The sequence below is a fragment of the Moschus berezovskii genome, chromosome 10, assembly GCF_049115385.1.
Source record: "Moschus berezovskii isolate FMDL1 chromosome 10, NW_MosBer_1.0, whole genome shotgun sequence".
In the NCBI taxonomy this organism is placed as follows: Eukaryota; Metazoa; Chordata; class Mammalia; order Artiodactyla; family Moschidae; genus Moschus; species Moschus berezovskii.
Window position 1 is genome coordinate 28,961,727 of NC_142469.1, and position 16,740 is coordinate 28,978,466.

General features: G+C 45.4%; 1 protein-coding gene and 1 long non-coding RNA gene across 6 annotated transcripts in view; one reads left to right on the forward strand and one right to left on the reverse strand.

Moving 5' to 3' along the window:
- RSPO3 (R-spondin 3) overlaps positions 1 to 12,096 on the reverse strand; it is a 96,884-nt gene extending 84,788 nt beyond the window's left edge. The window contains exon 1 of one of the 2 annotated variants that reach the window (XM_055432783.2): positions 11,634 to 12,096. In XM_055432783.2, coding sequence (XP_055288758.1) covers positions 11,634 to 11,730 — 97 coding nt within the window. In that variant the 5' untranslated portion in view covers positions 11,731 to 12,096. The remainder of the gene's footprint in view (positions 1 to 11,633) is intronic. The other variant, XM_055432784.2, reaches the window with a different exon arrangement.
- Positions 10,511 to 16,740, forward strand: part of LOC129560684 (uncharacterized) — an 80,853-nt gene continuing 74,623 nt past the window's right edge. For 2 of the 4 annotated variants that reach the window (XR_016038392.1, XR_016038393.1), the window contains exon 1: positions 10,511 to 10,861. This is a non-coding gene — a long non-coding RNA (uncharacterized LOC129560684). Of the gene's footprint in view, positions 10,862 to 10,936; positions 11,207 to 16,740 lie in introns of those variants that run through there. The other 2 variants (XR_016038395.1, XR_016038394.1) reach the window with 1 other exon arrangement.

Here is a 16,740-nt window from a genome sequence, read left to right on the forward strand (position 1 = left end):
GTCCTGCTGTGTGCACTTTGCTATCTCTCCTTAGACTCTCTGAACAAAACAGTTCTAAATCACATGATCTTGGCTGCACCAGTCAGTGCCACAAGTTTAAACAGGACTCAACTGATTAACAATCTGGGGTTATCAGATAAATAAATGCTTTACATTTTAAACGACTATCTGTTCAGTGACACAGATCTCATCTCTTATCATAATCCCCACAAATCTATTTTGTTTGTCTAACTCTCATTCAGAAAACTAAGATCATGGCATCTGTCCCATCACTTCATGGGAAATAGATGGGGAAACAGTGGAAACAGTGTCAGACTTTATTTTTGGGGGCTCCAAAATCACTGTGGATGCTGATTGCAGCCATGAAATTAAAAGACGCTTACTCCTTGGAAGAAAAGTTATGACCAACCTAGATAGTATATTAAAAAGCAGAGACCTTACTTTGCCAACAAAGGTCCGTCTAATCAAGGCTATGGTTTTTCCAGTGGTCGGTCATGTATGGATGTGAGAGTTGGACTGTGAAGAAAGCTGATCGCCGAAAAATTGATGCTTTTGAACTGTGGTGCTGGAGAAGACTCTTGGGAGTCTCTTGGACTGCAAGGAGATCCAACCAGTCCATTCTAAAGGAGCTCAATCCTGGGTGTTCACTGGAAGGACTGATGTAAAGCTGAAACTCCAATACTTTGGCCACTTCATGCGATGAGTTGACTCACTGGAAAAGACCCTGATGCTGGGAGGGATTGGGGGCGGGAGGAGAAGGGGAGGAGAGAATGAGATGGCTGGATGGTATCACCGACTCGATGGACATGAGTTTGAGTGAACTCCGGGAGTTGGTGATGGACAGGGAGGCCTGGCATGCTGTGATTCACAGGGTTGCAAAGAGTCGGACATGACTGAGCGACTGAACTGAACTGAACGGAACGCTCATGAAACTGGCATTGTTTTCAAATTGTTCAGCTGTCAGTGTTATCCTTAGATGAAGGTTTCAATAGAACTTCTCAGTTTTGACTGCATCTTAGCATCACCAGGATTGCTTTTGAAAGTGCAGATGTCCAGGTCCCATCCCCAGAGATGGTTGTATATGGTCTAGGGTGGAGCCTGACTTTTTTTTTTTTAAGATCCCAGGTGATTCTAATTTGAAGTCAGGGTTGAAAATCACTGTACCAAGACCCATAAAGCAAGAATTCAGGGTGGAGGTAACTGTTAATGCTCATGGTAAAAGGAATATAAATAAGAGATTTTATGAAGCACCATAAAGATAACTTTTCTGGATAACAAACACTAGCCAGTGAGACATCTATTGTGGTTATAAATTACATAGAAGGATTTTGATATTTAACTGCAAAATTACAGACTTTGCCCACATTCTCATGCCTTAGTCTTCTCTTGAATTGCACACCATAGATGGGAAGAATAATTTTCAAGTACTTCATGTAAACTGTGCTATTCTATTGCTTCTAAGCAACTCTCTATGTTTAAAAACTATCAGCAGGGCAGGTTTAAGAAAGGAGAGGAAAAACAACCAAGAAAGGAAAGACATGTGGGAAAGAGTATCAGAATACCAGAGGCAACCTCTGGAGTAAAAGTCTGAAGAAGGCTTGTGGTTTGTTAAATGAGCAGGAAGAGATCCTCAGCAATGAGAGTAAGGGAAAGAGAAAAAGTAGGGTAGGGTTTGAGAGCCCCCGTCCCATTCCCACTTCAAGTACTCCAATCCCAACAGTTGAAGTGACATGAAAAAATCAAGGAAGTTCCACCATGAGTTTTGAAGTCAGTCCTGGGCTGGAATCCCGGGTACCACACCTTACTCAAGTGACCTCAGGCAACTGATAATGAGACTATTGGCACCTGTCTTACAGGTTAAGTGTGAGCACTCAGTGAGATAATATTTGCAAAAACATCAAGGACAGAGTCTGCCACCCATGGGTGATTAAAACCCAGCACCTAATAAATCATCCTCATCACATTACTCATTTTAATAAATAAATACAAATGCACATTCGGATAGAATGCATGGGAATATAACAGTGGTTCTGAGAACTATAAAACTATAGCTGTCACGAGGTATCACACTTTGTCATAACATTTCACCTCTTTCTTATCATCTCAGTATGACTGGCGCTGCCTCTTCTTACAGGACAGCCTTTGATGAGATGACCGTGTTCACATATGTGCGGTCCCATTGTATGAGGGTACATAACAATGGGAAAATAGCTGCTCTTTTTCTTACCAGCTAATCAAGCATATGTTAAGAAAATGGTGTTCTAAAATAAGCATTTCACAAATTATGTCATTTTATATTGTGTGGTGGTGGCTTGTATTATGTGGTTATAAAATGGGGGCTGCTTTACCACTTACTCTCAGGAATGTGCTTTGTATTGGGGTATAATTATAAATGTGCTTACCAGCTAGTTTTCTAAGGGCCATTTTTGGGAGTGAATATGGTGCATTGAATTATTGTGTATTCATTTTAGAAAGAAGTTTTAAGGTAACTAAATCTCAATCTCATGCCCCTGTCAATTCCTCAGAAGAAGAACAGGCATGCTAGAAAATATACCCTGCTTCCTGATACAGAAGACCCAACTTGACTAGGAGAAGCAAGCAAAGGCATGGGACCTGGTTGTTACTGAGTAGTAGTATAAGTCACTCAGTCATGTCTGACTCTGCAACCCCATGGACTGTAGCCAACCAAGCTCCTCTGTCCTTGGGATTCTCCAGGCAAGAACACTGGAGTGGGTTGCCATTCCCTTCTCTAGGGGATCTTCCCAATCCAAGGATTGAATCCAGGTCTCCTGCATTGCAGGCAGATTCTTTACTGTCTGAGCTACCAGAGAAGCCCTAACTGGTTGTTACTGAGGTTAGACAATTACTCGGTGGGAATGTTGCAGAAGTAGTTCATGTTCTATACAGATGGACTGAATTCCTTCAAGCTTCAATCCATTCTGAGATTCTGTGGTTTTTTATTTTATTTTTAAACTTTACATTGGGATATAATCGATTAACACTGCTGTGATAGTTTCAGGTGAACAGTGAAGGAATTCAGCCATACGTATACATGTATCCATTTCCCCCCAGACTCGCCTCCCATCTAGGCTGCCACGTAACATTGAGCCGAATTCCATGTGCTATACAGTACGTCCTTGTTGATTATCCATCTTAAATATAGCAGTGTGTACATGACCATCCCAAAGTCCCTAACTATCCTTCCCTCCAGTCTTCTCCACTGGAGAATTTCTTATTTTAAGAGAGTGTACTTTGAAAAATCTTCTTGAAAGTAGAATGCTATGAGTAGATGCTAGATGCAACTGGAATGATATAAAAAATCACTTTTACACTTTAAGGAAACATCTTTCCTTGCTATAAACATTTTTAGGTCTCCTAAGATCTGTGGCAAACTAATACATTTCCACAGTTGATGAGACTTTCAAGTATGATCTTCAGTTGGAAGTTTAGGCAATGTAAAAGTAAAGTTCCTGATACCAGTGACCACTCTCTTATGTGCACAAAAAGGGCTATAAAAATGAGAAACCACAGTTGAGAACGATACATTAGGTTCCTTAAAACAGATGAAGTGAAGTGAAGTGAAGTGAAAATTGCTCAGTCGTCTGACTCTTTGCAACTCCATGGACTATACAGTCCATGGAATTCTCCAGGCCAGAATACTGAAGTGGGTAGTATTCCCATATCCAGGGGGTCTTCCCAACCCATGAATCGAACCCAGGTTTCCCACACTGCAGGCAGATTCTTTACCGGCTGAGCCATGACGGAAGCCCAGATGAAGTGCCTTGTTTTTCACCATACCTGAGTCCTTATACTCCAAAGTGTGGTGACAAATACGGCTGTCTTCCTCTTTTCCCTTCATATGCACTCTCCTGCTCAGTCACTGTCATAACACAGGGTCTTATAACTTAAACTTGGGTCACTGTAATTGCCACTTCCACCCCCAGCACAGGCCATTTCTAAAAGCCTGTCATGTGAGGCATCTCTCTGAAGCATCTCTCTGGTTGGGATTCCAAACCAGTTCCCTGTGACTCTTAGGTCTAAGGACAAAATGAACTTGCTGAAGATGGAGTGTTTGGACTGATGCTATGGCTATGGTCTTCTGGCAATAGAAATTGTGATGGGGGTGTGTGTGTGGGATATCATAATTAATTCAGTCTCTATGCTGATAAGTTACTTATTAATCTTTATGTGATGAATTTACATTTTACTTACAATAAATGAATACTTCTTATATTCAGTTATATTCTTCATCCACTCAGTTCAGGTCGGTTAGTTCAGTTGCTCAGTCGTGACCAACTCTTTGCGACCCCATGAATCACAGCACGCCAGGCCTCCCTGTCCATCACCAACTCCCGGAGTTCACTCAAACTCATGTCCACCGAGTCGGTGATGCCATCCAGCCATCTCATTCTCTGTCGTCCCCGTCTCCTCCCGCCCCCACTAAACTTAGTTAAATAAGATGGTTAAGTTTAGAAGAAATAACTCCCCACTTCTGCTCATGCTTCATGTGCTTACAACAAAAGAGTAAAGGTTGAAGAGACTATAAGAATCATTTAGATGTAAATTTTTAACCAACCGCCTCACTTAGCAGAGGAGGAACTGAAGTTTTGTGTGGTAGAGGGGCTTGTCTGGGTTATTCAGATATTACGAGCAGCTCTGGACCTAGAACCCAGGTCCTCTACTTCTCAGGCTACTTCTCCCAAAACACACTTGGAATCCTCCCTCGTGATGTCTTAGGTCTCAGTCTCTACCATGGATTCACGTATGTTTGCTGTTATCCATCAAATTATTAAGGTCAGCTGCTACTGCTAAGTCACTTCAGTCGTGTCCGACTCTGTGTGACCCCATAGAATGCAGCCCATCAGGCTCCCCCGTCCCTGGGATTCTCCAGGCAAGAACACTGGAGTGGGTTGCCATTTCCTTCTCCAATGTGTGAAAGTGAAAAGGGAAAGTGAAGTCGCTCAGTCATGTCTGACTCGTAGCAACCGCATGGACTGCAGCCTACCAGGCTCCTCCGTCCATGGGATTTTCTAGGCAAGAGTACTGGAGTGGCTTGCCGTTGCCTTCTCCGATTAAGGTCAGAGGGAAGCCTAATAAGGTAATAATTTGAAGACTGGGTTGGACACTTGCATAAGACATAAAGCATCAAGAGAGTTAAAGCCTATTAAATATGTATTTAATTGGCAATCATATCCTTTAGTACCATTAAATTTCCTTTAAAAACTTCCAGAAGAATTTTAGTGACAGCAGATGGTAACTAGCTCTCTTGCCAAGATTACAAATAAGGCAGAAACATGCTTATCAGATAAGAGGCACCTGAAAACATGTCTTTTTTAAAATGAGTTTTTGAAATTATTCAAACTTTTAATGGTTTGAATAATTGTGAATAGTGAGGAAATGGGAAGAGAAGTTAGGTAAAAAGAATTCAGGTCTTTGGCTTAAAAGTTTCATGTTGTTGAAACACCTTCGGAGCATAAAGTGGGATTTCTTAATACTCAATGGTAACATCAGCACCCCTACAATCCTTGAGAATGGAACATTTTATTCTTTTCACCAGTGTTGGATAAGTACTTTAATCAGAATACTAGTAATAATCCTGAATGGAAAGATCTGATGGACAGAACTAAATAAATAGAAAAAATGGACAGCATCTTTTACAGATATGTATTTTATACTTTATATGTTTATATGCCATATGTTTGCTAAGATATAGCTACAAAGCATTTCAAACTTACTAGGTTGGCCAACATATGGTAAATTTAAGATAATCCAATCATTTTAAACCTTACGAAAAGAGTCACAATCAAGAAAGCAACCTACATCTTTCCTCAAAATCAAAAGCAAGGCAAAAAAAAATCTATATAATTTATGATGTAACACTTTTACAAATGATCATTCTCAAAAGAATGCCAGTGTATAATGTGCTGTTCAGGGAAGAAAAAGTCCTAACCAAGTAAAACATATAATTTCAACACACTGTCTTACATGATCCTTACCATGCTCTCAAAACTGAATGATGTTTTCCTAATGGTAACCAAAGTTGATTCTTACATTTCATGAAACATAATACCCACTCTGATGGCATTTCAAGAATTCACTACTTGGAAAAAAATGTTTTGGGGGCTGGGGAGAGTGAATAGTGAGGAAGTGGGAAGAGAGGTTAGGACAAAGTCCAAAATGAAACATTTGGATAGAGATAAAGCAGGGGGAAGGTGATTTAGAAAACTGTTCTATGTGGAATAGTTTTATTTTTTGATAGTTTATTCTTGTAATTGCAGAGGGATCACGTCGTCTTAACTCTACATAGGGATCTGACAGCGCACAGTATTCTATCAATAATACATAGAATTTAAAAGAACGATTGCATTTTTTTTAAAAAAAGGTTAACCATTTAACTAGAAAATATTTGAAATAGTAGCAATCTGGAGATCTCTGTTCAGATTAAAATAACCTCAAGTGATCAGATGACTAATAAACTTGTTTTGCAGTAATATGGCGCAAGTTTCGCCATAATTTGAAAATCAAAATTAACTGCATGTTATAATTCCCCATTCATCACTTTCTGGGGACCTAATTTGTAGAATATTAAGTTTCAGGAAATATTTAATGGAGAAACGATTGAACAAAACTTATTTACTTGCAAGCTAAAAGGCCGTTCATATTTCATGCTTAAAAAATACTGAAGTAATGACATTGATCAATTTTATGCCTATTATATTGTCAATGACTTTACATAGAATAACTTGGGACTAAAAAGACAATATTTAAAAACTATCATTCTTAATGCTCTTAGTAAAATCATTCTATTGAAGTGATAAAGGATTAAAATAGTATGACAAAGAGATATTTTTAAGAAACAATTTTGATAGTGTAATAATGATTAAATTAGAATTCACAAAAATAGATCTTTGCTTATATTTAGATGTTGCCATCACTGCTTACTTAAGAGTCTGAATTTGGGGCTTTGATTCATGAAGATATCATATGATATGTTGCAGAGTATATTTTCTCTAGCAAATTTTACTCATATCTCCATCCATTAAACAGTGTTTCTCTCAAAAACAAAACTGGTGACAAAAGTAGACAAGTGAACAAAATGCACTGTAGTCAATATCCAAACCAGACACACTTTCATTTGAAATTAATATTACAAAATGTATAGTAGAATGAACGATTTCTCTGTCTTACAGTTAACCTGCTATTTTCCAAATTAGTTATGTAATCATCAAGAGTGTATCATAATTTCAGAGAATGGTTCAGCAACCAAGATATCATGAGCAATGGCCACTGTATTAATCATTTTTCAGTTTGTCACCATTAAAATGATTTATCTTGTGCTCTTACTCCTTTATTTCAAACATCTTTATGAAATATTTCAAAAAATTTTATAGATTGTGCAATGGGAGCTTGGTAATAATTATGCATATAATGGCTTGTCAAAACCTGGATCTTTCTGGAATCTAAGCAATTAAAAACGAATTAATATATGGCATCAAATAAAAAGGATACCATAATGGCATCTGATGTTTCTCACAATAGTATTCCGGCATAATATGAACCTATAGTGTCTTGCTAACAACCAAATAATATACTTAGCAAACTATCAGGTATTTAACTCTTTGACACCGGTCATTAATGTATAATACATAGAAAGAACAGTTCAAAATCGTCCAGTCAACCATAAGAGCTTATTCTCCAAACACAGGATAAATGATGGTTGGGAGACAATCATCCGTTCCGTCGCTCAGTCGTGTCCGACTCTTTGCGACCCCGTGGACTGTAGCCTACCAGGCTTCTCCGTCCATGGGATTCTCCAGGCAAGAATACTGGAGTGGGTTACCGTTTCCTTCTCCAGGGGATCTTCCCGACCCAGGGATCGAACCCGAGTCTCCTGCATTGGAGGCAGACGCTTTAACCTCTGAGCCACCAGGGAAATTCTTCTGACAGCTGCTCTCAGGCATGGATTAGCATATAGCATAAATAGCAGGAGACAAGTTCCATTCAGTATCTTACAGCTTTGTATAGATCACTTAGCCTCTGTTTCTTGGGTTCTTTCCCTGTAAAATGGGTATATTAATACCGGCCTTTATACCTCAAGTGGCTACATAGGGTCCCTAGCAAATAACTCAAGTTAAAGTGCGGTGCAATTGTAAGATACTGTGGTTATTATGGCAAACACAACCTTTACTTGTATTAGCAGATAATCTAGAATTCAGAAGCTAACTCTATCAAGTAGCAAAGGCTGAGCGGGAAATGATTTTAAAACTGGATTGAAGATTCTTTATGTAACATCCTCTGGAAACATTTCTGGTTGAGGACTGTTGAATGAGGATTGCATTCCATGTTTATCTTAAGTAAATTCAACTTAGTCAACTCTAGGAGCTGTATATGAATCCAAGTAGATAATAAAGTTATTGGGTATTTTTCCATCCATAATGCCATGGTGGTGGTGGTTCAGTTGCTAAGTTGTGTCTGACTCTTGTCACGTTATGGACGGTAGCCCGCCGGGCTCCTCTGTGTATGGGATTCTCCAGGCAAGAATACTGGAGTGGGTTGCCATTTCATTCTTCAGGGGACCTTCCTGACCCTTGATCGAACCCACATCTCCTGCACTGCAGGCAGATCCTTATCCATAACCCAATAAGTATTTTTTAAAGTATCAAACTCCTGTTTAAAATGTTGTTTTATAAAAGGAAACAAGAAACTAGTTTTTAACAAAGTAGAGATAAAAGGATACCAGTTGCCTGAGGGAAACCAGGTTTACTGATATAGCTTTATCTCCTTTATCTGAAGATTAGTCATGGCTCCTTATACTTGATAATATTTAACACTGCAAATGAATTTTTTATTTTTCGAAGAAACTTTTCCACCAAAACATTCAAGAGACTGCTTTAAAATTTTTGAAAAATACTTCTTGCACCTCAGTTTTCTATCATTAGTTAAGATTTTAAAGTTTAGGATAGTGAAGCTATTTAAGGACAAAATGGATACCCTTAAATACTTTAATTGTCTCTTGAAGAATAAAGAGGAAAGACTGTTTCTTTCTAGAATACTTCTACTACCTTATTTTTCACTTAAACAACTTTTCCCCAGTCCCTATTTGAGAAAACTCCCCCCCCCCCAGAGATTTCCCAAATAATGAGTATGTGAACATGCAATCTGACCTTGAATTTCTGGATTTTTGAACAAATCTCTCTCTTTACCCTCTTACCCCTTCCCCATTCTCAAAACCAAGGAACAAGCCCCATGCTACACCTGCCAAGAGAATCTGTCTCCTCAGAGAACGCAAGGGGTCGCCCCTCTCCCATAATTGCACCAGCAAACTCCGGTAGCACAGGCAAGACTCAAGCGTGAAGGAGCAAGGAGCATCCCCTGCTAGGGTAATTCTCTCCCGGTCCCACACCGACAGCACAATCAGAATTTCAACACAGTTCCACCCACTCCGTCTCTCATCCCCTCTGCACAACAAGAGGGCGCCTTTAACTTGGCCTTGAGACGATGAAGGCAGATCAAAAAGCAGCTTTAGACTTTGTAAATCCTCTCCAGTCCAAGCCCAGAGGTGCATCATCCCCCTCAGCTCCCAGAAGACCTGGGGCAGCACCACTGGGCAGCTTCCTGCACCGCAGTCCTCGCTGGGGAAGTGAGAACCAATGGGTGGTCAGCTTTCTTGCCGGTGTCTTTCACCACAAACACCCCCCCTCACCCCCACCCCGGAATCGGAGACAACTCTAACACTGACACGCGAGACCCTGTCCTTGCCCTGCAATTGTGGGGCTCCTGGCCCTGGGATCCTCGGTAGGGTGAAAGAGGGTGTGAGCCATGGGCGCCGGGTGGGGTACTGGCTGGAAGATGGGATGGGAAGACAGGAGGCTGCACTTGTGCCTAGCATCTCTCTCGTCATCGACCTGCGGGACAGACTCAGTGCCCTCGAGCCGGACTCTGCAAGAAGGGGATCTGGGGACTGTCAGGAACCAGGGCAAGGCTCGAGTCCCAATCCATTTGTTTTGTGAGGCAGCCGCAAGGCTCGAGTGAAAGGGTAGGTGGAAGAGTTTCGAAGACTACAACCATTCAGAGGCCAAGAAAAATAAATTGGATGCCCTGACATGTTTAGATTAGGCCCTCCTGCCCCTTGCTACGCGATCCTAGAGGCAGTGAGGCTGGGCAGGAGCCCCTGGCGCTTTGGCTCAGCTATGTTTTTCAAAGACAATTTTCAGGTGAATCAGACCTTGTCTGCCTTAGGCAAGCGGCACAAAGGGGGCTTTCAGGGGACCCTCACGTCCAGGGACAGGGCACAAATAGCGGCGGAGAAGCGATTACTAAATCTCCATCTCACACAAGCCCATGCTGTGTCTTCTGCGCTGTTACCCTCGCTTACCCCGAGGGGCTTCGCGGGCTAGCGCTGGGAGCTGGCTCTGTGCGCTGGAGCAGGCGCCGCCAAGCGTCATTGGCTCCCGGGCGGCGGTCTGAGTTGGTCAAGGCAATAGCATCGTTCTCTGCGCCCCGGGAAGCTTTCTCCCTCCGGGTCCCCGCCAGCGCTCCCTACATTGGAGCCCGGGTCGCTCCGGCTCTATCTGCGAAGAAGAAGGGACTCCCCACTTCTGCACAGAAGCCAGAGCGCCCAGCGCGCCAGGCTTCCCGGGAGCAAGTAGAGGTGCCTTTCTCGGGTTTGTCTCCTCACCTATGGAAGCCTCCACCTTGAAACAGACCAAGCCGCGATGAGGGTGCCCTTAGGGGTACCCGTTTCATCCCAGCTACGGCACAGTCCTAGGAAGGCTACACCAGCCAACCTTCCGAATAACTGGCGTCAGGATAAGGGGAAGCGAGGAGGCGAGCCAGAGTCTTTAGGGGAACCCCACCCTCGGTATGTGTCTGCCCCCAGGGGACCCACTTGAAAGGGCCTGAGACGGTAAAAAGCCCTCCCGGGTGACAGGCAAGATTGTCACTGGAAACTTGGCACCCTTGGCTCCCAGCGGCTGGCTCCGCAGCCCTCGCGATCCCCCGAGGGGTACGCCGAGCGGCTCCGCCAGCGCGCAGGCAAGCGAACCCAGAGCGCCCGGCGCGCCCTACCGTTCCACTCGCGCGTGGCTGAGGGTAGCGGCAGCGCAGGCGCTGGCTCTCCGTTCCCCGAGGGGCGGGAGAGCTCTTCGCGACCCCTGAGCCGAGGGAGGACCCCGCGAGGTCTCCCCACACGAGGCGGCGACGCAAGGTGAGCGGGCTCCACGGCCGCGCCTCCCCCGGTGGGCACTCAGTGGGTCAGGGGCATTCCGCCAGCCGGGCGTCCGCGATGCCTGGGGGCTGGAGGCTCCGGTCCCAGTCTTGGGAGGAAAGCACACATCCCCTGAGCTGGTCTTAACGAAGGAGCGAACTTTTCCGCTAACCTGCGGTTACGGGGGCGCGGGAGGCACAGGAGCGCCGGGTCCGCCGGACTATGGCACCCAGGAAGATGGGGGGTAAGAGAGGAGCCGCCGAGAGGAAGGCGTGAAACACCGGAGCCTAAACTGTTACCTCCTCTCCAGGCGTGGGGTGTGGGTGGGAGGACTGCCGCCGCTGCGAGCCGACTCAAGTTAAGGAAAAGCGACCCGACAGGTGAACGCGGCGGGAGGGAGCAAATGCGTAAAAAAGCCTGCACTTACTTCTTCGCTGGCGCCTTCCCCGGGAGGCGTTTTGGCTGCCGATGTATTCCATAAAGTTCAAAATGATAAAAAACCAAGAAATCAGTCGCAAGTGCATAGTAACCCAATAATGTTTCCCTTCCTTTGCTCCTTTTTTTTTTCTTTTGATTGTTAATTAAGATTGACTGTTTCAGAAATACACGTAGGTGTTAGGCGTATGGAGAGAGCAAGCGCTAACCCCAGCTGCGGACAACTTCTCCACTCAGATGCCACAGGCGAGCCGGGATGGCAAACGCAGCGGGGTCGGGTGGTCAGGGAAACCAACTATTGTACTTTCAAACTGTCCGAGCCCTGAGCTGCGGGGGCTCCCGTGCGGTGGCTGTCAATGCCGCGAGTGAGGGTTCCAGAAGCAGCGAGCGGCCTCGCCAGGGTGGCCGCAGGTAGCATGGTGCGCCGCGGCTGCGCGGGATCCGGGCGGGCGGTGGCGACGGTGGCGGCCCCTCGGGCTTTAGAGGTGGCGGCGGCAGCGGCGGGGGTCCCGGGAGCGGAGGGGAGCGGGCGCCGTGGGCACCGCGGCCATGGCCAAGGGGCGGCGGAGAGACCCCGAGCTGCTTCTGCCGTTCGCAAGCGGGAGCGGCTCCACTGGTGGAGGGAGGGAAGGAGGGAGGCCGCGAGGGAGGGACAGGGCGGGGGAGGGGGAGGGGGCGGCTGCGGGGGGCGGGGGAGCTCGGGGGCGGGGATGGAAACTGCTGGAGCAACAACCCCGAGCGACCTCAATAACTTTCAATTTCAAGAGTGAAAGAGGGAGCTGGAAAAGTACAGGCGTCGCGATTTGGCAGAGGCACGGGAAGAGGCGCCTAAGGGGTCCCGGGTCTGCGGCGGAGCATCTCTGGACGCGGCGAAGAAGGCGGGAGAGCGAGAGCCCGGGGCGGGGGGAGCCGAGCAGGCACTGCGAGCGCCGCGGAACCCCTCCGCAGGGCGGCTCTCGCGGGGAGAGGTGGCGCGCTGCGGCCGCGAGCGTGGAGGTGGAGGGTCCGGCGGCCGCGAGGCCACGCCGCCCCTCGTGCCCCCTCCCCGCGCCCCCCGCCCCGGGCCCGACTCCCGAGTTGGGCGGGTCTCCGCCGCCAGAGGCCCGGCGCGCTCCGCTCCGCCCGGGGCCCGAGCGTCCCGGCTCCCGGCGCCCGCGCGCAACCCCGGCCCCACGGCGGCTCGCTCCTCGCCCTCCGGGGCAGATCGCTGGAGGGTTTCTGGCTACGGACTGCTTCCCCGTCTTCTCGAGCCCCCTCCTCTGTTGCTTCTCTGCTTTCCTTTCTTTCTTTTCAATAAAAGTCGCTGCAGTTGGTCCGGCGCAGGGCGGGTGGTCCGGAGGAATTTCGGTGGACGCTCGCGCTCAGCCTGACCGCCCGTTACCTGCCCGACGCTGGTCGGACTCAGAGGTGTGTGCTCTCACACACCGTTTGGAAGTTCAACTGTGCTGCGACTTTCTCCCAAAGGGAGTCTCTGCCGGGGCTCTGGAAGGTTCCTCCTCCCCTCGGGCAGTTCCCTCCGCAGTCAGCTCGCCCTCGCTCTGCGCCGCTCTCTCTCTCTCAATCTTCTCGAGAAGATCTCGTGTGCAATTTGGTTTCTCATCTGGGAGACTGGGAATGATCTTGGGAAAGATTTTTCCCGGCTTGGGCGGGGGGAGGAGGAGAAGGTCCTCTATTCCTGTTCCCAGTACAAGGAGGGGTCCTTGGCAGCCGAAAATAAGGTTCGTTGTTCTCCCGCTCCTTCGCCCCTCTCCCACGCGCCCCCTCCACCCGAGGTGGGAAAGTTGAGGGCTGGCCCTTCAGAGCAGGGTACACCCAGGCTCTTATTAATCAGTGGTACCTTCCCATCTCTTTTCTCCAGTACCACAAGTCGGAAGAGCTTCCAGTACTTACTGAAGAAACTGAAAGTCACAAGCCGCCAAAGTGATTTTAATGTAAATTTGTCCTCTGTGCTGTATTACTCAGACTTTTCTCCAGGGTTCTGCTCTATGGCCTTACAACTTTACACAGCCCCAGGTTTCTTAGAGGTGGCTTTGAAAAAGTCCCTGATTCAAAGATACCTTGCTAATGCTTATGCTCAAAAATTTAGGTTTAGAAAATAGCTCAAGCCTTGCAGAAAAACAGTAAGATCTGTCTTTTCCCCTCTTTTATCCATTTGTAATCCTCACTGGATTGCCTTAATTTATATGTTGATGAATGAGAGGAGAAAAAAAAAGTGATTGCTTCTATCCATCCCATTTTGCAAGCTTGCAATGCTTCATTCAAATTGTTGTGTGTCTATGAAGATGTAGCTGTTATTCATTCCCAAAGTGAGGAGATGAAATGGCCTGGAAGCAAAAGGAAGGGAACATGAAATAAACACTTCTGTGAAGGTGCTAAAAATTAGAATCTGAGAGACTGGCCTTTCTTTGTGAATACCTTAATTAAATATCATCTATTACTTTGCATACCTGTATGGGAATTTTGAAGGTAGAAACAGTTTTCTTTAGATTCTTTATTCTGCAGAAAACAACAGCCTATCAAGATTGTCCTTTGGGGCTTATTTTAAAGATTGTCATTTGCAACATTTCTCTTTCTATGGCGGAGCTGTATTTTCTATACATCACACACACACACTCCCTTCCTTAATCTGTTGCATAATGTCCTGTTCCAAATGACTGAGTCTATTACTTTGAACCAGAAAAGTTGCAGATAACAGGACAATTCCAACACTGATTGTCCAAGGAAGAAGCTCCTCTAGTATTCTGTGCCTCTCTCAGCCAGCTTTGCTTTCCTTCTTCTTTAATGCCTCCGATCCTGAATATCTGCACCATAAAACGTGGGGATTTAAAGGCTGTGGGAGGCTCCCTTTGAAAAGGACTCCAGAGAGGGCTTTTCTAATCCTAGATACTTGAGCCGGATGGGGTGAGGTTGCAAAAAGGGGATGTAAAAAAGCAATTTGGCGAACAAGTTCAGGGAAATAAACACGAAGAAAGACATTTACTTTTCACTGTGTGTTGTGCAGACATACATTCATTTGGGTGAGGGCAGGAATGGCCCTGTCAATAAATAAACAAACACAGTGAGAAGCTACAGTTCCTGAGCCATCCCAGGAAAGATGCAGTGGGCAGGAAAAGCTTGTCAAGGAGTAAGTGCTGCTCTGAGGAAACATAAGGAAAACATTAAATAAATGGCGAGTGTATTCTTTCTCTCTTGACACTATGCGTTAGAATAACTTTTTCCTGATCCATGTTATCATACTATTAAATGTGTATTTTCTTGCCTGGCTGAGTCTTACGTCCCCTCCACTGTCCTTGCAGCTTATGGAAAGCTTGCCATGGCCTATTTTGTGCAACATAGTCCTTTTTATTTTTTTAAATCAAGAAAACGATGCTCGCAGAAGAATGTGGCTGCTGATGGATTCTATGGCCCAAGCCTAAAGCAAGTTAAAAGCCTTAGGCTTAGCCTGGAAGTCAACTTTTGCTTGCTGTCTGTTTTTCTCCAGAAAACATTAAAGTTCCAGGGAGTGTAGATAACCAGGAGTTTGAGTCAGACCATGAGGACAGAAGAGTTTTGGACAAAGATAGAGGGTTATACACATCCAGACTAGTTACTGCAACTTCTCATCTCCCCTTTCTTTACTTCCCCCACCAGGCAGTGACAACAGTAACAAGTTATCTTTGTCCTTTGCAGCAGTGGCACTTTAAGGAAAGAAAATGATTGTCATATTGTTGAATCAAATATGTGAAGGGGGGATGGGGGGGGGTGGTGGTGGTGGAGGCGTGCTCCAGAAAGAGAGAGCAAGCCCAAGAGTTTGGAATGGGACATCACTGGTAGTGATGAAAGATGTTTGGCAAAGTTCGGGCTGACATCAGTCATTATACCACAGAGCTAACATGCAGACCCTGAAAGTGCTCAGCTCTCCAGTTACTCAGATCTGGAGGCATCTGAGTGAGTTAAGTCAAGCAGGGTACTGCGGGTGGGGTCTGTGTAACTGATGCAGCTGGAAGTCACTCCTGAAACAGCAGACAGCAGTATTTAAAAGCCATTGAAATGAGTAGATGAAGGAAATGACTATTTTTAGAGAGAGAAACAGAGGAGACAGAATTATTATAGCAATTTAAAATATGATTAAATGGTTATATAGCGTTAAGAACATGAGAAAATCAAGACCCATGATGAATTACTTTCTGTCAATGAGAAAGAATGTTTTTCCTCCCAGATGAAGTTATGGGACACTTAGAAAGTTGTGGTGAGCACCATCTGGTGTAAGGGCTTCCCAGGTGGCACAGTGGTAAAGAACCTGCCTGCCAATGCAAGAGGTGCTAGAGACTCTAGTTCAACCCCTGGGTGAGAAAGATCCCCTGGGGTAGGAAATGGCAATGCTCCTCCAGTATTCTTGCCTGGAAAATTCCATGGACAGTGGAGGCCGGTGGGAAACAGTCCCCTGGGGCCGCAAAGAATCAGACACAATTGAGTGCACACGCACTGTCTGGTGTGCCTGTTTTTAAAAACCTTTCACAAATCAGTTGGTTACTGGGCTTGTTTAAATAGTGAATGTCTGGTAGTACTTAATATAAATTATTTACTACCTCAGAAAATTTTGTTTGACTACAGAATATTGAAAGAGGCTGTGTGTTGTGATAAGAAGGGCAAGAAAACTAGCAATCAAGGTGAGTCCTTGTTCTGAATTTGTTCTTGTGTTTCAGGTTTCTTTATCTGAAAAATGAGCGAATCCAATCATCTGCAGAGTCGCTTTTAGCTCTGAAAATAAGGGCAATATATCCAGAAAAGAAAGACATGCTTGTAATTGCAAATGTCAACGCTATTTCTAGTTATGTGACATCACAGCTTTCACTTACAGAATTATGTTTAACTGAATAGGTCCAGATTTAGAAATCTGCCTGTAAATGTGTTGATTTTCTGGAAATGCCTAAGCTCTTACAAGAATCCTAGATGACTGGCCTGGCAAGTCAGATCCAGGACTAGTTTCATCTGTCTAGATGTCTCTAGACTTGGGGACAAAGAGGAACAAACTTTAATCCTGGATTCTGGGCACAAGCCCAGAGAGATTAGGGAAAAGGACTTCTGCGCCTCATGGAGATACTACTCCATCTCTTTTT